The 24,103-nt window shown below is 54.2% G+C and overlaps 1 protein-coding gene across 1 annotated transcript; it reads left to right on the top strand.

Annotated features, from left to right (window-relative positions):
• The first annotated feature begins 1,072 nt into the window (after positions 1 to 1,072).
• Positions 1,073 to 23,843, top strand: LOC135532859 (LIM and calponin homology domains-containing protein 1-like). The gene is made up of 12 exons (XM_064960290.1): positions 1,073 to 1,093; positions 1,219 to 1,288; positions 3,434 to 3,540; positions 4,031 to 4,061; positions 5,543 to 5,656; positions 5,896 to 6,118; positions 7,381 to 7,534; positions 18,090 to 18,119; positions 19,688 to 19,847; positions 20,078 to 20,208; positions 20,336 to 21,251; positions 23,811 to 23,843. Exons 2-12 carry the CDS (start codon positions 1,277 to 1,279, stop codon positions 23,841 to 23,843), a joined length of 1,911 nt encoding a protein of 636 aa, XP_064816362.1. The 5' UTR covers positions 1,073 to 1,093; positions 1,219 to 1,276.
• The last annotated feature ends 260 nt before the right edge of the window (positions 23,844 to 24,103 follow it).

Raw genomic sequence — 24,103 nt, 5'->3', positions numbered from 1 at the left:
CCTGCCTTGAGTACCCCCGCTGTAGTGTATTTCTGGATTACCCCCTTTACCCCCGCTATTATGGGAACTTTCTATATCTGGAGAATGGAGTTACCCCAGTGAGTGTTTGGGAACTCTGTATTATCCCCCTTTACCCCCTGCCAGGGAGTATTATCTGTAGTCTGTATATATCCCCTGGAGAATGGACCCCTGCCAGTGAGTATTATGGGAACTGTAGTCTGTATTACTGGAGAAGGGAGTCCTTCTGCCAGTGAGTATTATGGCTTTGTCTATCTGGAGAATGGGTCCTGCTTTACCCCCGCTTATGGGCTGTTGTCTCAACCTGGAGAATGGAGTCCTGCTTGCCCCCGTATTATGGGAACTGTAGTGTTATATCTGGAGAATGGGTCCTTCTCTGCCAGTGAGTGGGCTTTCTCTTTATATCTGGAGAATGGGCTTTCTCATTTTCTTGGGAACTGTCTCTGGAGACCTTTTTATAAGGAACTGTGTTTAAAATAATATGAAACATTGATTTGTTTATTACTTTTTGGACTGTAACAGCAATGAGATCTGATTTAAAAAAAACAACATAATTATGCACTAGGTAAGTATAGATCATAATCTGTGATCCAAGAGGACATTTAGTAAATGGGAAAAAAAAATGGAGTGACACTTGCATGTTTGCTTGTTAGTTTAAGAATGGATCCTGCTGACAGTGGTATTGTGTTCTTTCCTCTTCCCAGGGAGTTTTATAGGAAGTGACAAATAAATCATTCGAGAACAAGTCCTGCTCTGCTCTGGAGAATGGAGTCCTGCTCTGCCAGTGAGTATTATGGGAACTGTAGTGTATATATCTGGAGAATGGAGTCCTGCTCTGCCAGGGAGTATTATGGGAACTGTAGTGTATATATCTGGAGAATGGAGTCCTGCTCTGCCAGTGAGTATTATGGGAACTGTAGTCTGTATATATCTGGAGAATGGAGTCCTGCTCTGCCAGTGAGTATTATGGGAACTGTAGTCTGTCTATATCTGGAGAATGGAGTCCTGCTCTGCCAGTGAGTATTATGGGAACTGTAGTCTGTATATATCTGGAGAATGGAGTCCTGCTCTGCCAGTAGTGATGAATGAATCCCATAGGCGGTGGTTCTATAAACACCTTAGTGGTTTAAGTACCAGGTCCAGGTGTGGTCGATGGTCACACTGTCTAACTCGTCCTTCCCTCTGTCCCTCCTTCCTCAGTCTCATCAACCGGTTGAAACCAGGCCTCATTAAGAGAGTGAACACCCTGTCTACTCCAATGGCTGGACTGGTGAGTTCCCTGCGTGGAGCCCTTCTACACTTCATATGAGAAGGCAGAGGGATCTCTCGTCTGCCAGGGTGACAGTAGTTCCACGACCCGGGCATTTCAGGAAGTCGTTCTCTGTGGTTTCCTGCTCGCTGGTTCCTGCTGAGTGTGGCAGATCTGAAACTGTTTAAGGTTCTAGTGATGTGACGAGCTGAGTGGGGGCGTTGAGCTGAGTGGGGGCAGTTGAGCTGAGTGGGGGCGGTTGAGCTGAGTGGGGGCGGTTGAGCTGAGTGGGGGCGGTTGAGCTGGGTGGGGGCGGTTGAGCTGGGTGGGGGGCGGTTGAGCTGGGTGGGGGCGGTTGAGCTGGGTGGGGGCGGTTGAGCTGAGTGGGGGGCGGTTGAGCTGAGTGGGGGGCGGTTGAGCTGAGTGGGGGCGGTTGAGCTGAGTGGGGGCGGTTGAGCTGAGTGGGGGCGGTTGAGCTGGTGGGGGCGGTTGAGCTGGGTGGGGGCGGTTGAGCTGGTGGGGGCGGTTGAGCTGGGTGGGGGCGGTTGAGCTGGGTGGGGGCGGTTGAGCTGGGTGGGGGCGGTTGAGCTGGGTGGGGGCGGTTGAGCTGGGTGGGGGCGGTTGAGCTGGGTGGGGGCGGTTGAGCTGGGTGGGGGCGGTTGAGCTGAGTGGGGGCGGTTGAGCTGAGTGGGGGCGGTTGAGCTGAGTGGGGGCGGTTGAGCTGGGTGGGGGCGGTTGAGCTGGGTGGGGGCGGTTGAGCTGGGTGGGGGCGGTTGAGCTGGGTGGGGGCGGTTGAGCTGGGTGGGGGCGGTTGAGCTGGGTGGGGGCGGTTCGAGCTGGGTGGGGCGGGTTGAGCTGGGTGGGGGCGGTTGAGCTGGGTGGGGGGCGGGTCGAGCTGGGTGGGGGCGGGTCGAGCTGGGTGGGGGCGGGTCGAGTGGGGGCTGGGGTGGGGGCGGGTGAGCTGGGTGGGGGCGGGTCGAGCTGGGGGGGCGGTCGAGCTGGGTGGGGGCGGTCGAGCTGGGTGGGGGCGGTTCGAGCTGAGTGGGGGGGCGGTTGAGCTGAGTGGGGGCGGTTCGAGCTGAGTGGGGGCGGTTGAGCTGAGTGGGGGCGGTTGAGCTGAGTGGGGGCGGTTCGAGCTGAGTGGGGGCGGTTGAGCTGAGTGGGGGCGGTTGAGCTGAGTGGGGGCGGTTGAGCTGAGTGGGGGCGGTTGAGCTGAGTGGGGGCGGTTGAGCTGAGTGGGGGCGGTTGAGCTGGGTGGGCGGTTGAGCTGGGTGGGGGCGGTTGAGCTGAGTGGGGGCGGTTGAGCTGAGTGGGGGCGGTTGAGCTGGGTGGGGGCGGTTGAGCTGGTGGGGGGCGGTTCGAGCTGGGTGGGGGCGGTTCGAGCTGGGTGGGGGGCGGGTCGAGCTGAGGTGGGGGGGGGCGGGGTCGAGCTGAGTGGGGGCGGTTCGAGCTGGGTGGGGGGCGGGTCGAGCTGGTGGGGGCGGTTGAGCTGGGTGGGGGGTCGGGGTGGGGGGCCGGTCGAGCTGGGTGGGGGCGGTTGAGCTGGGTGGGGGCGGTTCGAGCTGGGTGGGGGCGGTTCGAGCTGGGTGGGGGGCGGTCGAGCTGGGTGGGGGCGGTTCGAGCTGGGTGGGGGCCGTTCGAGCTGAGGTGGGGGCGGTTGAGCTGGGTGGGGCGGTTGAGCTGGGTGGGGGCGGTTGAGCTGGGTGGGGGCGGTCGAGCTGGGTGGGGGCGGTCGAGCTGGGTGGGGGCAGGTCGAGCTGGGTGGGGGGCGGTTGAGCTGGGTGGGGGGCGGTTGAGCTGGGTGGGGGGCAGGTCGAGCTGGGTGGGGGGCGGTCGAGCTGGGTGGGGGCGGTCGAGCTGGGTGGGGGCGGTCGAGCTGGGTGGGGGCGGTCGAGCTGGGTGGGGGGCAGGTCGAGCTGGGTGGGGGCGGTCGAGCTGGGTGGGGGGCGGGTCGAGCTGGGTGGGGGCGGTTGAGCTGGGTGGGGGGCTGGTCAACACATTTGGTTCCACTTGTTTGGAAAGGATCCTGGAAAGCTATTAAGAGACTCCTCCCACCAGTCATATGATCATCCTTAGGCCAAGCCTTCTGATTGTTCTGTCTGGCCCCTCCCCTGTCTGGCCCCTCCCCTCTCTGGCCCCTCCCCTCTCTGGCCCCTCCCCCTCCAGGACAATGTGAATGTGTTTCTGAGAGCGTGTGGTACACTCGGTCTACACGAGGCTCAGCTGTTTCATCCTGGAGACCTGCAAGACCTGTCCACACGCGCTACACTCAGGTAAAACGCCTCTTATTTGGTCTATATATTATTATTATTTGTAGAACAAATCAAATGCAAGTGGAGGATTTAATATGGGTTTTCATCCCCAGCTGCTGGACTTATAGTGATGTTAGACGTATAGACTGTGTTTAATGTATTTCTTGGCCAGCGTCTCATTGGTTGGAACGTTAGGGTACACGGACTGGACTCACCAATGACACGCTGCGCACACTGGCCTGTGGCTGTGTATATCGGGTTATACAGCTCTGTGGTATCACTGATTGTATGGTGTTGATAGTGGGTTGTCTGTTTTGACTTGGCAGCTAAATCACGTGGCTGGATGAGCAGTCCACAGTATGGTGTTTCACATGAGTCCTATCAGAGTGACTGTTTAAACAGAATAATATTTTATAGACTGTCCATAATAGATCACCTTTTGTTAGTGAGGAGCCATGGGTAAACGTCAGTGTGTCTTTGCTCGGACTAAGAGATCTCATGTTCTTCTCAGGTGTGCAGAGAGCAAAAGGAGGCTGAGAAACGTAAGTGGATTTTGTACTTGGATTGTTTGTGTTGAGCTGTGACTTGGAACTGTCATAATTCCCATCGCAGAATCTCTCACTGCGACTGTTCTCTAGTCTACGTCGCGACGGGGAGCTGCCCTGCTGCGACTGTTTAGTCTACGTCGTGACGGGGAGCGGCCCTGCTGCGGCTGTTCTCTAGTCTACGTCGTGACGGGGAGCGGCCCTGCTGCGGCTGTTCTAGTCTACGTCGTGACGGGGAGCGGCCCTGCTGCGACAGTTCTCTAGTCTACGTCGTGACGGGGAGCTGCCCTGCTGCGACTGTTCTCTAGTCTACGTCGTGACGGGGAGCGGCCCTGCTGCGACTGTTCTCTAGTCTACGTCGTGACGGGAGCGGCCCTGCTGCGACTGTTCTCTAGTCTACGTCGTGACTGGGAGCGGCCCTGCTGCGACTGTTCTCTAGTCTACGTCGTGACGGGAGCGGCCCTGCTGCGACTGTTCTCTAGTCTACGTCGTGACGGGGAGCGGCCCTGCTGCGACTGTTCTCTAGTCTACGTCGTGACGGGGAGCGGCCCTGCTGCGACTGTTCTCTAGTCTACGTCGCGACGGGGAGCGGCCCTGCTGCGACTGTCCTCTAGTCTACGTCGCGACGGGGAGCGGCCCTGCTGCGACTGTTCTCTAGTCTACGTCGTGACGGGGAGCGGCCCTGCTGCGACTGTTCTCTAGTCTACGTCGTGACGGGGAGCGGCCCTGCTGCGACTGTGTTCTAGTCTACGTCGTGACGGGGAGCGGCCCTGCTGCGACTGTTCTAGTCTACGTCGTGACGGGGAGCGGCCCTGCTGCGACTGTTCTAGTCTACGTCGTGACGGGGAGCGGCCCTGCTGCGACTGTTCTCTAGTCTACGTCGTGACGGGGAGCTGCCCTGCTGCGACTGTTCTCTAGTCTACGTCGTGACGGGGAGCGGCCCTGCTGCGACTGTTCTCTAGTCTACGTCGTGACGGGAGCGGCCCTGCTGCGACTGTTCTCTAGTCTACGTCGTGACGGGGAGCGGCCCTGCTGCGACTGTTCTCTAGTCTACGTCGTGACGGGAGCGGCCCTGCTGCGACTGTTCTAGTCTACGTCGTGACGGGAGCGGCCCTGCTGCGACTGTCCTCTAGTCTACGTCGTGACGGGAGCGGCCCTGCTGCGACTGTTCTAGTCTACGCCGTGACGGGGAGCTGCCCTGCTGCGACTGTTCTCTAGTCTCAGTCGTGACGGGGAGCGGCCCTGCTGCGACTGTTCTCTAGTCTACGTCGTGACGGGGAGCTGCCCTGCTGCGACTGTTCTCTAGTCTCAGTCGTGACGGGGAGCGGCCCTGCTGCGACTGTTCTCTAGTCTACGTCGTGACGGGGAGCGGCCCTGCTGCGACTGTTCTCTAGTCTACGTCGTGACGGGGAGCGGCCTGTCCTCTACATAATGATGAAAGATGATGTTCCCGCCCAAAGCAGTGATCTCTCCTCCAGGTTCTAATCACCATCTACTGGCTGGGTCGGAAGGCCCAGGCGGATCCCTTCTACTCTGGCCCTCAGCTCAACCTCAAAGCATTCGAGGGACTACTGGGCATCGCTCTGTCCAAGGTAACCCGCTCCATCACCTTAACCCTCACCTCAACCTCAAGGCCTTCTAGGGACCGCTTAGCTCTATGTTGTGGGTTTATCTCTCTATGGTACTGCTCCTGTCTGTACCCCAGACCTGGGGCTAATACATGTACTTTGCCCTGTACAACTGAACCATTTTATAAACGTGCAAATTCAAACTCTAAGTTAAATAAATGTTTCTTCCCGTGTGTCCCCTGTGTGTCCCCTGTGTGTCCCAGGCTCTAGAAGAAACCCCCAGAGGCAGTGTAACAGACAGGGACGACAGTGATGTGATCTACCCAGAGAGGGATGATGAGCTGCTGCCTCTAACCCGGTCCCAGACACCCGGCTACAGCAGAGAGGACTCCGTAGAGAGCCTTAACTCGGCCCTGAGCTTTGACTCGGCGGAGTCCCGTACCCTCAGCTGTATCTCTGACTCCATCCTGAGGGCCGGCAGCGAAGGTAACGACTGGAATATGTTGTTGTAGTCGACAGCGTTGGCTGGTAATATTTAGTCAGAATACGGTCAACGCAGGATGTGGGGAGTTTGCGGTCGATATACGAAAATACTTCCCAGAGAAGGACGTGCTTTACGGCCACAACCTTTACCTTGTCTTACCAGAGAAGGACGCCCCGGCCACAACCTTTCCCTGCCCCCTGTCTTCCCAGAGAAGGACGTGCTTACGGCCACAACCTTTACCTGCCCCCTGTCTTACCAGAGAAGGACGTGCTTTACGGCCACAACCTTTCCCTGCCCCCTGTCCTGCCCCTGTCTTCCCAGAGAAGGACGTGCTTACGGCCACAACCTTTCCCTGCCCCCTGTCCTGCCAGCGCTCCCAGAGAGGACATTCCATCTGCTTCCACAACCTTAATGGGCCTCATGCCCCCAGAGGTGTCCTGCCAGCCCTCTTCCCTCGCAGTACTATAGACTAGACATTCCATCTGGTTCCACACGGGTCTGATAACTGGGCATTCTCATGCCTGGGCACTACTATAGACTAGGCCCTATTCCCTATGTAGGGCACTACTATAGACTGGCCCATTCCCTATGGGGCACTACTATAGACTACCCTATTCCCTACGCAGTGCACTACTAGAGCCCTATTCCCTATGTAGGGCACTACTATAGACTAGAGCCCTATTCCCTATGTAGGGCACTACTATAGACTAGAGCCCTATTCCCTACGTAGTGCACTACTATAGACTAGAGCCCTATTCCCTACGTAGTGCACTACTATAGACTAGAGCCCTATTCCCTATGTAGGGCACTACTATAGACTAGAGCCCTATTCCCTACGTAGTGCACTACTACAGACTAGAGCCCTATTCCCTATCTAGTGCACTACTAGACTAAGCCCTATTCCCTATGTAGTGCACTACTATAGACTAGAGCCCTATTCCCTATGTAGGGCACTACTATAGACTAGAGCCCTATTCCCTACGTAGTGCAAACCCTATTCCCTACGTAGTGCACTACTATAGACTAGAGCCCTATTCCCTATCTAGGGCACTATAGAAACCTATTCCCTACGCAGTGCACTACTATAGACTAGAGCCCTATTCCCTATGTAGGGCACTATAGAAACCTATTCCCTACGCAGTGCACTACTACAGACTAGGTTCGTTACCTTCTCTTTGGCTGTCTAGGTTGGTTGCCTTTCTCTTGTTGGACTCCTACTGGTCTGTGAGCTGCTCTCCCTCCCCTCTCTCTCCCCCCTCTCCAGACTCCAGCAGTGACTTGGAGGCAGAGAACTCATTTAGGATGAAGGCGGCGGAGGGCAGAGAATCGGGACTGAGGAACTGGGGCAACGCACCCTTCCAGAGGAAGAAGTGTGAGGAAAAGCGAATTAAGGGCTGCCTCCCGAGCCCCCTCACCAGGTACTGTGATGTCATACCTATCCGCCGGTTTTAAAGAATAATTGTTGCTCTTCGTTTAGTTGGGTTGCTTTACTTGAGTGTCACGTTTTAGTTTTCTGCTAGTTGAATTTGCATGGTGTGGAGGTTTCTATTCAGCTCCGTGGTGTAGGTGTCAACGTGCTGATGTAATACAGGTGGTGTAGGTGTCAACGTGCTGATGTAGTACAGGTGGTGTAGGTGTCAACGTGCTGATGTAATACAGGTGGTGTAGGTGTCAACGTGCTGATGTAATACAGGTGGTGTAGGTGTCAACGTGCTGATGTAGTACAGGTGGTGGTGGTGTAGGTGTCAACGTGCTGATGTAGTACAGGTGGTGGTGGTGTAGGTGTCAACGTGCTGATGTAATACAGGTGGTGGTGTAGGTGTCAACGTGCTGATGTAATACAGGTCGACTGTAGGTGTCAAAAACGTGCTGATGTAATACAGGTGGTTGGTGTAGGTGTCAACGTGCTGATGTAGTACAGGTGGTGTGGTGTAGGTGTCAACGTGCTGATGTAGCTACAGGCGGTCGTGGTGTAGGTGTCAACGTGCCTGTAATACAGGTGGTCGTGGTGTAGGTGTCAACGTGCTGATGTAATACAGGCGGTCGGTGGTGTCCCCTGTCACCATCCATGTAGTACAGGTGGTTGGTGTAGGTGTCAACACGTGCTGATGTAATACAGGGGTCGTGGTGTAGGTGTCAACGGACAGATGTAATACAGGCTCGCCTGTAGGTGTCAGCGTTGATGTAAGATACAGGCCGTGGTGTTCTCTCCCAGGTCATGACAGACAGGTGGTCGTTCGTGTAGGTGTCAATGGCTTGTAATACAGGGTTGGTGTATTGTCAACGCTAACGGCTATGTAAACAACTAGCTTGAGGCCTGGTCCTGTCAGGTGGTGGTGGTGTAGGTGTCAGCTAATGTAATACAGGTCTGGTGAAACAACTAGCATGTAGGCCAGGTGGTGGTGGTGTAGGTGTCAAGCTGATGTAGTACAGGTGGTGGTGGTGTAGGTGTCAACAACTAGCATGTAGGCCGGTCCTGTCATAGGTGTCAACGTGCTACTGTAAACAGGTGGTGGTGGTGTAGGTGTCAACGTGTCCTGTCATCACGCTTGTGGCTACTGAAACAACTAGCATGAGCCTGGTCCTGTCATCACGTGTAACGGCTACTGAAATACTGGTCCTGTCATCACGTGTCAACGGCTACTGAATACAACTAGCATGAGGCCTGGTCCTGTCATCACGCTAATGGCTACTGAAACAACTAGCATGAGCCTGGTCCTGTCATCACGCTAACGGCTACTGAAACAACTAGCATGAGGCCGGTCCTGTCATCACGCTAACGGCTACTGAAACAACTAGCATGAGGCCAGACTAGCATGAGGCTGGTCCTGTCATCACGCTAACGGCTACTGAAACAACTAGCATGAGGCCTGGTCCTGTCATCACGCTAACGGCTACTGAAACAACTAGCATGAGGCCTGGTCCTGTCATCAAGCTAACAGCTACTGAAACAACTAGCATGTGGCCTGGTCCTGTCATCATGGGTATGTAGTGTTGAACTGCATGAGGCCGGTCCTGTCATCACGCTAACCCCGGGTGCTTGTGACAACTTTAGCATGAGCCTATGGTCCTGTCTCAGAGTGTTGACGGCTACTATAACACAGACTGCTCTGCAGCAGATCCACAGCGTTGGTCCTGTCATCACGCTAACTCTTTACTGAAACAACTAGCTGAAGGGACTCACTGTGTTTTGTCATCACGCAATGTCTACTGTTAACAACTACATGTCCCGGTCCTGTCATCTGGTTCAACAGCAGAAACAACTGCAGTGTCTCCGTTCCCTCCCAACCCGTTCCACGGTCCCCCCAGTCTTCCATCACCCCCACCCCTTCTCCTGGTGGATCACGCTCCATCGATGAAACAACTAGCATGATGGTCCTGTGTGCTAACGACTCTGAGGAAACAACTAGCATGGATCCTGGTCCTGTCAGAAGATGATCTGAAACAACTAGCATGGCGGTTGGAACTAGCCCTCCACCAGAGCCTCCAACCCTGGCTATCAAGCCAGCTACTGCCCCGCGTTGGACTCAACCGATGAGGTATGCAGTGTTGAACTGTCAGGCTGGGCTCTCAGACTCTACCCTGGTACCCAAGATGTGACAGATTCAGGTCTGGATCTGTCCCCTTACAGAGGGATGTGGCTGGGTTTGACTAATCCTGACTCTATCCAGCAACCCTGGTACAGGGACTGGTGCTCCTGACTCTACCCGAACCCTGGTAAGGGACTCACTGTGTTTTGTACTGGCAATGTCCACTGTTAACACGGACCTCTGTCCCGGCCTAACCCTGGTACAGGGACTGGGTTTGACTAATCCTGACTCCACTGTTAACACCCGTGTCCTCTAACCTGACTCTATCCCCCCAACCTCTTCTAGAGGTGGGTTTGACTAATCGATGAAGATCCTCCCTGGACAGGAACTGGGTTTGACTAATCCTGACTCTACCCCTAACCCTGACAGGAACTGGGTTTGGAACTAATCCTGACTCTCCACCAGACCCTGGTACAACCCTGGCTACAACCGACTCTGCCCCGCTAACTCCCGGTAGGAGGAACTGGGTCATGACCATCAGGCTGGGCTCTCAGAGGAGACCCTGGTACCACAAGATGTACAGATTCAGGTCTGATCTGTCCCCTAACCCTGGGATGTGGAACTGGGTTTGACTAATCCTGACTCTATCCCTAACCCTGGTACAGGGACTGGGTTTGACTAATCCTGACTCTATCCCTAACCCTGGTACAGGAACTGGGTTTGACTAATCCTGACTCTATCTCTAACCCTGGTACAGGAACTGGGTTTGACTAATCCTGACTCTATCCCTAACCCTGGTACAGGAACTGGGTTTGACTAATCCTGACTCTATCCCTAACCCTGGTACAGGGACTGGGTCAGGAACTGGGTTTGACTGGGTTTGACTAATCCTGACTCTATCCCTAACCCTGGTACAGGAACTGGGTTTGACTGGGTTTGACTAATCCTGACTCTACCCCTAACCCTGGTACAGGGACTGGGTCATGACTGGGTTTGACTAATCCTGACTCTATCCCTAACCCTGGTACAGGAACTGGGTTTGACTAATCCTGACTCTATCCCTAACCCTGGTACAGGGACTGGGTTTGACTAATCCTGACTCTACCCCTAACCCTGGTACAGGAACTGGGTTTGACTAATCCTGACTCTACCCCTAACCCTGGTACAGGAACTGGGTTTGACTAATCCTGACTCTACCCCTAACCCTGGTACAGGAACTGGGTTTGACTAATCCTGACTCTACCCCTAACCCTGGTACAGGGACTGGGTCATGACTGGGTTTGACTAATCCTGACTCTATCCCTAACCCTGGTACAGGAACTGGGTTTGACTAATCCTGACTCTACCCCTAACCCTGGTACAGGGACTGGGGTTTTGATAATCCTGACTCTATCCCTAACCCTGGTACAGGAACTGGGTTTGACTAATCCTGACTCTATCCCTAACCCTGGTACAGGTAGATGTGGGTTTTGTGCCATGGCTGGGTTTGGATAATGCTTGACGTTGACGTTTGGTTTTCAACTCTTGTGAGAGAACCAGAATGAAGACCTCAATGCTAATCATTAAAAGCCTCGACGTGTAAATCCCCAAACTTTTACATCAACTCTTTGCTCTGCTTTTCACCATGTCACTTCATTCTCTCAACGTTTAGGAATTTTTGTTTGGGTGCAACTTCCTGTGTTCCTTTCTGTTGATCTCCTCTGTTCCTGAGTTTCATCCCTTTCCTTCTCTCTCCTTCCCCTCTTCTCTCCTGGTTGTAGCCGAAAGACCACAGGTTCCTCAGGATGATTCAAGCTGTGACATCACTCCCTGGCTCGTTGTTCCTGTCTTGTCTGCGCCCCCTCCCTCCCTCCCTCCAGCCGCCCCCTCCCTCCCTCCCTACCTCCAGCCGCCCCCTCCCTCCCTCCCTCCCTCCAGCCACCCCTTCCCTCCCTCCCTCCCTCCAGCCCCCTCCTCCCTCCCTCCCTCCCTCCAGCCCCCCCTCCCCTCCCTCCCTCCCCTCCCTCCCTCCAGCCCCCTCCTCCCTCCCTCCCTCCCTCCAGCCCCCTCCTCCCTCCCTCCCTCCCTCCAGCCGCCCCCTCCCTCCCTCCCTCCAGCCGCCCCCTCCCTCCCCCTCCCTCCAGCCGCCCCCTCCCTCCCTCCAGCCGCCCCCTCCCTCCCTCCCTCCAGCCGCCCCCTCCCTCCCTCCAGCCGCCCCCTCCCTCCCTCCAGCCGCCCCCTCCCTCCCTCCAGCCGCCCCCTCCCTCCCTCCAGCCGCCCCCCTCCCTCCCTCCAGCCGCCCCCTCCCTCCCTCCAGCCGCCCCCTCCCTCCCTCCAGCCGCCCCCCCTCCCTCCAGCCGCCCTCCCCTCCCTCCCTCCCTCCCCGCCCTCCCTCCCTCCAGGAGCCCCCCTCCCTCCCCCTCCCTCCCTCCAGCCGCCCCCCCCTCCCTCCCTCCAGCCGCCCCCCTCCCTCCCTCCCTCCAGCCGCCCCCTCCCCTCCCTCCAGCCGCCCCCTCCCCTCCCTCCAGCCGCCCCCTCCCTCCAGCCGCCCCTCCCTCCCTCCAGCCCCCTCCCTCCCTCCAGCCGCCCTCCCCCTCCCTCCAGCCGCCCTCCCTCCCTCCAGCCGCCCTCCCTCCCTCCAGCCGCCCCCCTCCCTCCCTCCCTCCCTCCAGCCGCCCTCCCTCCCTCCAGCCGCCCTCCTCCCTCCAGCCGCCTCCCTCCCTCCAGCCGCCCTCCCTCCCTCCAGCCGCCCTCCCTCCCTCCCCGCCCTCCCTCCCTCCCTCCAGCCGCCCCCTCCCTCCCTCCCTCCCTCCAGCCGCCCCCTCCCTCCCCCCTCCCTCCCTCCAGCCGCCCCCTCCCTCCCTCCCTCCCTCCGCTCCCTCCCTCCCTCCAGCCGCCGCCCTCCCTCCCTCCAGCCGCCCTCCCTCCCTCCCTCCCTCCAGCCGCCCCCTCCCTCCCTCCAGCCGCCCCCTCCCTCCAGCCGCCCCCTCCCTCCCTCCCTCCCTCCAGCCGCCCCCTCCCTCCCTCCCCCCTCCCTCCAGCCGCCCCCTCCCTCCCTCCCTCCCTCCAGCCGCCCCCTCCCTCCAGCCGCCCTCCCTCCCTCCAGCCGCCCTCCCTCCCTCCAGCTCCCTCCCTCCAGCCGCCCCCTCCCTCCCTCCAGCCGCCCCCCTCCCTCCAGCCCCCTCCCCTCCCTCCAGCCGCCCCCTCCCTCCAGCCGCCCCCTCCCGCCGCCCTCCCTCCCTCCAGCCGCCCCCCTCCCTCCAGCCGCCCCCTCCCCCCCGCCCCTCCCGCCGCCCTCCCCCCTCCAGCCCCCCCCCCTCCCCTCCCGCCAGCCGCCCCCTCCCCTCCCTCCAGCCGCCCTCCCCTCCCTCCAGCCGCCCTCCCCCTCCCTCCAGCCGCCCCCTCCCCTCCCTCCAGCCGCCCCCCTCCCCTCCCTCCAGCCGCCCCCCCTCCCTCCCTCCAGCCGCCCCCCTCCCCCTCCCTCCAGCCGCCCCCTCCCTCCCTCCAGCCGCCCTCCCTCCCTCCAGCCGCCCCCTCCCTCCCTCCAGCCGCCCCCTCCCCCCTCCCCCTCCAGCCGCCCCCTCCCTCCAGCCGCCCCCCTCCCCCCCCCTCCAGCCGCCCTCCCTCCCTCCAGCCGCCCCCTCCCTCCAGCCGCCCCCTCCCTCCCTCCAGCCGCCCCCTCCCCTCCCTCCAGCCAGCCCCTCCCTCCCTCCCTCCAGCCGCCCCCATCCCGACTGCACCTTCACCCCTGTATCCCAGTTCAGTGCTCTGTGCAACTGAAAATGAACTATTTCCAAAGGAGTAGATTTTAAACTAGGCTTGTATGGTATCCAGATTGTCATGTCTTCATACCGACCTTGATCCATCCTGAGATATTCAGTAATACTGGCACTGAACACAAGGGCTGCCATTTTCAAACTCCACTGAGCCTCTGTAATCCGAAGGTTAGCAATGCTAACAACTACATGTAAAATCCCATAGAGAATGCTAACGGACGCATTGCAAACATTGTTTTTGTCTCAGACTTAATCTATTTGCTGGACAGACATCCCAACTATTGAAGTTCTACAAGTAATTCAAAAAATGCTTCTCACTTTGCTGCACGCACAAAGCAAATATAGTAGACTGCAAGGATCTTGATCTAGGAGGGGATTATCTGTTATCATGCAAAGCTTGATTTTTGGAAGAAGCTAACCACTTAGCCAGGTAGCTAACTAGCTATTAAATTAGCTAACCACTTAGCTAGGTAGCTAACTAACTACTAAATTAGCTAACCAGAGCATTTAATACATTTTAGACGTTTAACTTTATTTTAAAACTTAAAAATAATAATAACCCCTTTTGGAGGATAAAAAACCTCTTATTTACAGCTTTCGCTTGTGTACTTTCTACAGTTTGTCTTAATTATTTTACAGTCGTTACGCAGCAAGAATAAAGTCATTAGATATTAGATATGTAGTACCAGCCAAAGGTTTGGACACCTACTCATTCAAGGGTTTTTATTTTTACTATTTGTTATATTGTATAATAATAGTTAAGACAAACGATGAAATAACACATGGAATCATGTAGTAAGCAAAGTGTTAAACCAATTTAAAATATATTTGTGGTTCTTCAAAGTAGCCACCCATTGCCTTGACAGCTTTACACTCTTGGCATTCTCTCAACCAGTTTTATGGGGTAGTCTCCTGGAATGCATTTCAATTAACAGCTGTGCCTTAAGTTAATTAGTGTAATTTCTTTCCTTAATGCATCTGAGCCAATCAGTTGTGTTGTGACAAGGTAGGGGTGGTATACAGAAGATGCCAAATTGGGCTAAAAGACCAAGTCCATATCATGACGAAAAGCTCAAATAAGCAAAGAGAAACGACAGTCCAAGATACGAAGGTCAGCCAATACGGAACATTTCAAGAACTTTGAACGTTTCTTCAAGTACAGTCACAAAAACCATCATGCTCTGTGATGAAACTGACTCTCATGAGGTCCGCCACAGTAAAGGAAGTCCCAGAGCTACCTCTGCTGCAGAGGATAAGTTCATTAGAGTTAACTACACCTCAGATTGCAGCCCAAATGAATGCTTCACAGAGTTCAAGTAACAGACACATCTCAACATCAACTGTTCAGAGGAGACTGCGTGAATCAGGCCTTCATGGTTGAATTGCTGTAAAGAAACCTCAACTAAAGGAAACCAATAAGAAGAGACTTGCTTGGGCCAAAAGAACACGACCGGAAAATCGTTTAGTGGGACTATCATTTGTTTTTCAGCAGGACAATGACCCAACACACCTCCAGGCCTTTTCAGGCCTAATTGATCAAGAAGGAGAGTGATGGAGTGCTGCATCAGATGACCTGGCCTCCACAATCCCCCGATCTCAACCCACTTGAGATGGTTTGGGATGAGTTGGACCGTAGAGTTAACGGAAGAGCAGCCAACAAGTTCTCCTCATATGTGGGAATTCCTTCAAGACTGTTGGAAAAGCATTCCAGGTGAATCTGGTTGAGAGAATGCCAGGAGCAGTGCGAAGCTGTCATCAAGGCAAAGGGTGGCTACTTTGAAGAATATAAATATATAATTGATTTAACACTTTTTTTTTTTTTGGACACTGATTCCATATGTGTTATTTCATAGTTTTGTTTTCACTATTCTTTAATGTAGAAAATAGTAAAAATAAAGAAACCCTTGAATGAGTAGGTCAAATAGTCCTTTGCCTAGTGGTTAGACCCTTGGACTTGTAACCGAAATGTTGCAAGATCGAATCCCTGAGCAATGTTTAAGTACTAGCATAGAACGTGGTCTTTTAGACCCACACCTCGTATAATATAATAGTTATAAGTTACATCACTGGCAGAGATTTAGTTGTGAATTCCATCCTGTAATTAGATCACCTGGCGCGTTCTGCACAACAGTGAGACTCAACGCTCCCGCCTCAACATCACATGACTGGGGACTATCGGTAAGCTTCATAATGGAACAATTGTGACCGGTAGAACTAACGCCATCTATCTCCTAACACAATGTACAAGTTGACTGCAGGTATTTAGTTAAAGTATAATAATTAGTATATTACTTTATCTAATATTCAAACGTATTAATTTCAAGTAGTTTTAACGGTATTTGAGAAAAATAATTCCCGTGGCTATATCCAAATACCCCAGTATACCACCCGAACCACGTCACTGTGACAAGTATAGCTTTCTAAACAACCTGCGACAAGCTTATCACCTTTGTCATATAGGCAGGGACCGAGCCTTCCGTTAAAATCTACTGCGAAGGGCAGGACTGGAGTCCTTTGTTTAAAAAAAAAAAAATGTAAGCTACATGCTTGTCCATAATCATCATGCAAATAATATTGCCTTGTAGATGCGCTACCAAAGTGATGAGGCTGTTAACATTTTATATGAAGCCTTTATTGAGAAGTGTTTTTAATGCCAAAGGTGTATTGTTGGAGTTATGATGATCTCTCTCTCCCACACACGGCATCCTATTCATGACTTCTGGTCAAAAGTGCCCAAGAAAATGAAATGGGGTTTTAGATTTGGACTGTGATGTACCAAACTAACAATGTAACAGTGGGTCAATAAAACATGGTCTTTAAAAAAAATATTTGGCGTTAGTGTGATGAATGTTCAGCGTCGTTCACGGCCGCGTGTAATATTAATGGTTTGGACGTTGTCCTTGCTGATCTACGTCGGTCGCGGCCGGGTGTGAATTGGGATAGTTCGGATTCCGTCCTTGTTGTTACTAGAGCTTTCACTAGTGTTGCACGGTATACTGAAACTTCAGTATGTTTGGGGGAAAAAATACTAGAACATGAAAAATGTGTTCGGTACTTGAATTTGTTACTTTCGGTATTTCTATCAAATGTGTCTGAAGTCTTATCAGCGCAGCCGATGTCCCCTTATAGCGAGAGTCCCGGCATTGCTCCACTTCCTCATTGTTAGCGCTAGTCTGTCCCGAGGAACCTCTGGGAGCCTGCAACAGAAGTTAACACACTTGAATAATTCAACACAGCTGTGTAGAGATGTTGAAACTTATGTTCGTCGAACACTTTCCAAAGCAGTAAGGTATCGATAGCTTTGTAGGCTCACTTTCCTTGCTAGCTTACAGCTGAAACATCAATTCACTACCGTACCTTGTCTGTAATTGGCTGTTCCACTGGATGTCATAAGGTGAATTCACCAATTTGTAAGTCGCTCTGGATAAGAGCGTCTGCCAAATGACTTAAATGTAAATGTAATGTAAATGTCTGTTATAATATGCAAACCATGATTCAAAATATTGCTGATTTTACAAAGCTGATAGTCACTAAAAAGTCCCTCACGTCTCCCAGTCAAGATCATCTTTACTGAAGGCTGTGACTCTGTGAATGAGGTCATAGGTCTCACTTTCATAAAATATATAATGCTTCTTAAATGCAAATGTTGATCAGTACAATAAAATAAGTCCTACATGGAAGGGGAAACTGTCGTCTCATGAAATCAGCCAAAACAAGCTCAGTAACTCAATGCACACCCTCCTGTCGAATATCTATTCCCCTGTATTGTGACTAGACCTGGGTAAATCAAGATGTATCCAAGGAGATTTACTTTTAAAATAAATTATATTTGTATGTATTTTATTTAGTTACCAAAGTCAAATTGCTTGATTTAATGCATACATTACATTTGAATTTGAATGATATTGAACTCTGGATTGAGTGACTTTGGCAGATGTTGTCATGGTATCTGCTATCGGGATACTGAACCTGGAATCGTGGTGACACTAGTGTTCACTGCTACGGTCTTCTACAGTGGGGTTCTAGAGGGCAGGTATATTACATGGTTGTGTGTGTGACTCAGTTGGTAGACCATGGCACTTGTCAATACCAGGGCTGTGGGTTCAGTACGGCAACACCAGGGCTGTGGGTTCAGTACGGCAACACCAGGGCTGTGGGTTCAGTACGGCAACACCAGGGCTGTGGGTTCAGTACGGCAACACCAGGGCTGTGGGTTCAGTACGGCAACACCAGGGCTGTGGGTTCAGTACGGCAACACCAGGGCTGTGGGTTCAGTTGTGGGTTCAGTACGGCAACACCAGGGCTGTGGGTTCAGTACGGCAACACCAGGGCTGTGGGTTCAGTGGGTTCAGTACGGCAACACCAGGGCTGTGGGTTCAGTTACCCCTGGTGTCACCAGTACTGGGGAGGAAGGAAAAAAATAATAAGCATCAATTATTATAGATTACTATTGTATGTTTACTCCATGTGTAACTCTGTATTTGTTGAACTGCTTTGCTTTATCTTGACTAGGTTGCAAATGAGAACTTGTTCTCAACTAGCCTACCTGGTTAAATAAAAAGTGAGGTGATTTGAATAAATGGATCTGCTAAATGGCATGTATCTGAGTGTACAGTGGTCTTGTCTTTCTCTGCTAAATGGCATGTATCCGAGTGTACAGTGGTCTGGTCTTTCTCTGGTTCCTGTAGAAACTTGGAGGTAAACCCAGGATGGATATGGTGAGTTAACAGCGCTTGGCTCTATGGCGCCCCCACCCCGCTGGGCTTTAGCGCCCCCACCCCACCTGGGCTCGCTTGGCTCTCCCCACCTGGGCTCGCTTGGCTCTATGGCTTCCACCCACCCCGCTGGGCTTTAGCGCGCCCCTCCCCACCTGGGCTCGCTTGGCTCTATGGCGCCCCACCCCGCTGGGCTTTAGCGCGCCCCTCCCCACCTGGGCTCGCTTGGCTCTATGGCGCCCCCACCCCGCTGGGCTTTAGCCGCCCTCCCCCAGCTGGGCTCGCTTGGCTCTATGCCCCCCCCCCCCGCTGGGCTTTAGCGCCCCTCCCCACCTGGGCTCGCTTGGCTCTATGGTGCCCCCACCCTGCTTGGCTTTAGCGCCCCTGCTGGATTAATTACCTGTCATACTTGAGTAAAACTGAAGAACTTAATTGAAAACGACTCAAGTGAAAGTAATCAAGTAAGATAGTACTGGAGTTGAAATATTTGGTTTGAAATACTTTTGATACCTGTGTACAAGTTCCTTATGTTTAAGCAAACCAGACTGCTATTATTATTTATTATTATGTTTTACATTTACCGGTAGCCAGTGGCACAGTCCAACACTCAGACATTTACAAATGAAGCATTTGTGTTCAGTGAGTTCTCCAGGTCAGAGGCAGTTAGGGATGACCAGGGATGTTTTCTTTTTGGGCTCCTGAGTGGCGTAGCGGTTATAAGGCACTGCATCTCAGTGCTTGAGGCGTCACTACAGACGCCCTGGTTCGAATCCAGGCTGGATCACAACCGGCCATGATTGGGAGTCCCACAGGGCGACGCATTTGGCCCAGCGTCATCCGGGTTTGGCCGGTGTATTGGCCATCATATTGAAAAATAATTTGATCTTTAACGGACTTAGTTAAATACAAAAACATGAGTTGGACCATTTTCTTATCCTGCCAAGCATTCAATATGTAACGTGTACTTTTGTCTCTGGTAAAACATATAGAATGAAGTACATCCGCTTTTTAAACTATGTTGGAAAGTATAAGTTGTAAAAAACAAAAACCGTAAAGAACAGATACGACTGAAGTAGTCCTTTAAAGTACTTTTAGTTAAGTACTTTATACCACTGGGTTTAGCGCAGTCTGCTGGCTTGGTTTGGTGCTGGCTTGGTTTGGCGCAGTCTGCTGGCTTGGTTTGGCGCTGGCTTGGTTTGGCGCAGTCTGCTGGCTTGGTTTGGCGCAGTCTGCCGGCTTGGCTTGGCTTGGCGCCGGCTTGGCTTGGCTTGGCTTGGCGTTGGTTTGGCTTGGCGCAGTCTTGGCTTGGTTTGTTTTGGCGTTGGCTTGGTTTGGCGCCTGGCTTGGCTTGGTTTGGCTCAGTCTGCTGGCTTGGTTTGGCGCCGGCTTGGTTTGGCGCCGGCTTGGCTTGGTTTGGTTTGGCGTTGGCTTGGTTTGGCGCAGTCTGCTGGCTTGGCAGAATGTTGGACAATGATGATCAGGATTTCATAGTATATTACAATCTGCAGTGTTCTCTCTCGCTCGTCTTTCACTTCTCCCTCTTGTCTCCTTTGCTCTCTTCACAACAACAGGAGCAAATCGTTGAATGACATCAGGCGGTTCCCGTCGCCTACGCAAGTGGTGCGCCAGGTTTCTGAGGGTGGCATGGAGCTGAGCCCCAGCGCCGTGAGCCAAGACCAGCTGCAGATGGTCAGAGCCCGGGTCCACGATAGTGAGGCCAAGTGGCACAACGTGAGTCCACACACAGGCATCCATGACCTCACCTGTCCCATCCTGACCAGTATAACCACTCACCTGTCCCATCCTGACCAGTATAACCACCCTGACCTCTTAAAGTGTTTAAAAACCACTAGAGGTCTTCACTGGGTTAATTGTTGCCGTTACAAATGAATTCAACAGCAGTTCTTGTCTCTGTCGTGATTCATCTTGTTTTAAGTGTGTCCCCCCCCACCTCCTGTCAGGACCTGACCAAGTGGAAGCTCCGGCGACACAGGTCTAACTGTGATCTGCGGAGGAAGATGCAGGAGAGGGACAACATCGTCCTGATGGCCAACGCCGGGGTCGGGACATTCAAGAGTCTGCAAGAGGACAGGTAAGGAGACGGACATGGAAGACTGACTTGAATAACTTTAGAGTAGTGTGGATGCCTGCCTGCCCATTTGCTGTGACATGATCATCACTATTCATGTTTCCTCTCCTCTCTTCATCTGGTATCACAGGGAAGAGGATGAGGAGTCTCTATGCAGCAATGGCCTCAAGGTCTCTCCGTCCACCTCGGTCAAGGAGGGTTCCCTGGTGCTCCGACCCCACACCTCGGTCAAGGAGGGTTCCCTGGTGCTCCGACCCCACACCAGAGCCCCCACCTCGGTAAGTGAGGGGTCCCTGGAGCTCCGACCCCACACCAGAGCTCCGCTGGCCCTCAGCTCCTCCGTAGAGTCACCCTACAGCCCCGGAGCGTCGGAACCCTTCACCGCCCCCAGCGTGCCCCTCCAGGGACCCGGAGCCGTGCCCCAATCAGAGCCCCTCGTCCTAGGGGGGAGGAGTCACACACCGGTGGAGCCAGACGGAGCTGGAGGATCAGCCACTTTCCCCAACTCTGCCTCCCCCGTCTCCTCCCAGGCCCAGACCGTCTCCTCCCAGGCCCAGACCGTCTCCTCCCAGGCCCAGACCGTCTCTAGCCCAGCGCTCTTCATCTCCACTGGACGAGACCACAACGTCTCCTTGCTCTCAAACGGGATCCCGACGACCCTCCCTGGATCTAGCTCCAGTATTACTACTGGTACCAGTTCTTGTCTAACGACCTCTGACCCGGTGAACGGTACCGGCTCTAACCGAACCAGCGGTACTGGCAGCCCCTCTGTCTCCATGGAGATCCCAGACCACGCCCTCCTCTCTACTGTAGAGTCCCTGACCTCGGTGGGAGCCCCGGGTCATGTCTCAGCTCCCCAGCAGCAGGAGCTTCCCTTCTACAGGTACAGCTCCAGGGCTCCGGGAGGAAGAGGAAGGGTCTCTGCCTCTCTCCCCAGGGGATACCGTCGGTCTGAGGGCTCTTCGTCCTGCCTCTCTGCCGGCTTCACCCCCCGGCCGTTTGGAGCCAAGTCCTCCAGAGTGTCCTCACTACCCAGGCACTACAATGTGAGGAATGCCTCCGTCTCTCTCTGTCCCCCTCCGTCTCTCTCTGTCCCCCTCCGTCTCGCTGTCCCCCTCTGTCTCTCTCTGTCCCCCTCCGTCTCTCTCTGTCCCCCCCCGTCTCTCTGTCCCCCCGTCCGTCCCCCCCCGTCTCTCTGTCCCCCTCCGTCTCTCTCTGTCCCCCTCCGTCCGTCTCTCTTTCCCCCCCCGTCTCCTCTCTTTCCCCCCTCTCCTTCCCCCCCCGTCTCCTTTCCCCCCGTCTCTCTGTCCCCCCCCCGTCTCTCTTTGTCCCCCCTCCGTCTCTCTCTGTCCCCCCCGTCTCTCTCTGTCCCCCCCCTCTCTCTCTGTCCCCCCCTCCTTTCCCCCCGTCTCTCTTTCCCCCCCGTCTGTCCCCCCCCTCCGTCTCTCTCTGTCCCCCCCTCCGTCTCTCTGTCCCCCCTCCGTCTCTCTCTGTCCCCCCTCCGTCTCTCTCTGTCCCCCCCTCCGTCTCTCTCTTTGTCCCCCCCCCGTCTCTCTCTTGTCCCCCCCCGTCCGTCCCCCCGTCTCTCTTTGTCCCCCCCCGTCTCTCTTTGTCCCCCCCCCTCCTCTTTGTCTCTCTGTCCCCCCCCTCTTTGTCCTCTCTTTGTCCCCCCCTCTCTTTGTCTCTCTCTGTCCCCCCCGTCTCTCTTTGTCCCCCCCCCGTCTCTCTTTGTCCCCCCCCCCCGTCTCTCTCTCTGTCCCCCCGTCTCTCCGTCTCTGTCTCTGTCCCCCCCCCCGTCTCTCTTTGTCCCCCCCCCCGTCTCTCTCTCTGTCCTTGCCCCCTCTCTCTCGTCCCCCCGTCTCTCTAATGCCCCCTCTCTTTGTCCCCCCAGCATTATTCAGTTGTTTCTCTGGTGTACAAATGAAGGGGGCATTAGTGTCCCCCCCCGTCTCATCTCTTGTCTCTGTCCCCCCGTGTCTCTGTCTCTGTCTCTGTGACTAATGCCCCCAATTCATTTGTACAGTGTTTCCATGATTCAGTTGTTCTGCAGGTGTGCAACAGTCTTGGTACACTACATCTCTTGTGATTGGATGGAGACGTGTTCACTGTCTGTGTATCTAAAGTATGTGGAGGGCCTCCCTTCAATGTGTGGTCTTGGTACTTGTAGTTCTCCCTGATAGTATGTGGAGAGGTGTGTGTGGTCTTGGTACTTGTAGTTCTCCTTGGTAGTTTGTGGAGGGAGAGTGGTCTTGGTACTTGTAGTTCTCCTTGGTACTTGGTAGTATGTAGTTGGTCTTGGTACTTGGTAGTATGGTAGTATGAAGGGAGAGGTGGTCTTGGTACTTGTAGTTCTCCTTGGTACTTGGTAGTATGTGGAGGGAGAGGTGTGTGTGGTCTTGGTACTTGTAGTTATCCTTGGTAGTTTGTGGAGGGAGAGGTGGTCTTGGTACTTGTAGTTCTCTTGGTAGTTTGTGGAGGGAGAGGTGGTCTTGGTACTTGTAGTTCTCTTGGTAGTTTGTGGAGGGAGAGGTGGTCTTGGTACTTGTAGTTCTCTTGGTAGTATGTGGAGGGAGAGGTGGTCTTGGTACTTGTAGTTCTCTTGGTAGTATGTGGAGGGAGAGGTGGTCTTGGTACTTGTAGTTCTCTTGGTAGTATGTGGAGGGAGAGGTGGTCTTGGTACTTGTAGTTCTCCTTGGTAGTATGTGGAGGAGAGGTGGTCTTGGTACTTGTAGTTCTCCTTGGTAGTATGTGGAGGGAGAGGTGGTCTTGGTACTTGTAGTTCTCCTTGGTAGTATGTGGAGGGAGAGGTGGTCTTGGTACTTGTAGTTCTCCTTGGTAGTATGTGGAGGGAGAGGTGGTCTTGTTACCGTGTGCTTCCTGATGCTCTTTATCTCCTATGAATAATGCAGTAGTATAACAGGAGACTGCTGGCTGACTCACTGCCCAGCCTGAGGCCCAATGGCACCCTATTCCCTATATAGGGGCGGCGGGTAGCCCGAGCGGTTAGAGGGGGGCGGCGGGTAGCCCGAGCGGTTAGAGGGGGGCGGCGGGTAGCCTAGTGGTTAGAGCGTTGGGCCAGCACCCTGTTCCCTATATAGGGCCGGCGGGTAGCCTAGTGGTTAGAGAGGGGGCGGCGGGTAGCCTAGTGGTTAGAGAGGGGCGGCGGGTAGCCTAGTGGTTAGAGAGGGGCGGCGGGTAGCCTAGTGGTTAGAGAGGGGGCGGCGGGTAGCCTAGTGGTTAGAGGGGGCGGCGGGTAGCCTAGTGGTTAGAGAGGGGGCGGCGGGTAGCCTAGTGGTTAGAGAGGGGGCGGCGGGTAGCCTAGTGGTTAGAGAGGGGGCGGCGGGTAGCCTAGTGGTTAGAGAGGGGGCGGCGGGTAGCCTAGTGGTTAGAGAGGGGCGGCGGGTAGCCTAGTGGTTAGAGGGGGCGGCGGGTAGCCTAGTGGTTAGAGGGGGGGCGGCGGGTTTCAATACCCGAGCAGACAAGGTGTGCCCTTGAGCAAAGCACTTCATCCTAATTTTCTCCAGGGACACCACACATTACACTGCTCTCATCATACTACTAGACTGACCCTGTAAAACTCTATCCCTATGTCTTCTACCCTACAGTTGGAGAACTCTCTGCTGAATGAAAATGGATAACTATTCCCTGTCCCCACCACTAGACTGACCCGTAAAACAACACCTATCATACTACTATGTCTGAGAAAATGGTCACGATCTCGGAGGTCAACTATCACACTACTATGACCCTGTACAACACTATCACACTACTATGGGTACAACAACACCTATCACCAATCAGAGCAGTGTGAACCAGGAAGTAGAGGAGGGTGGGACCTCATCATACTACTATGACTGACCCTGTAAAACAACTCCATCCTGAAGACCAGAGGGGTACC

Source organism: Oncorhynchus masou, unplaced genomic scaffold, assembly GCF_036934945.1.
Source record: "Oncorhynchus masou masou isolate Uvic2021 unplaced genomic scaffold, UVic_Omas_1.1 unplaced_scaffold_2065, whole genome shotgun sequence".
Taxonomy (NCBI): domain Eukaryota; kingdom Metazoa; phylum Chordata; class Actinopteri; order Salmoniformes; family Salmonidae; genus Oncorhynchus; species Oncorhynchus masou.
Note: the sequence above shows the minus strand (reverse complement) of the source record. Positions and strands in the feature narration are given on the sequence as shown.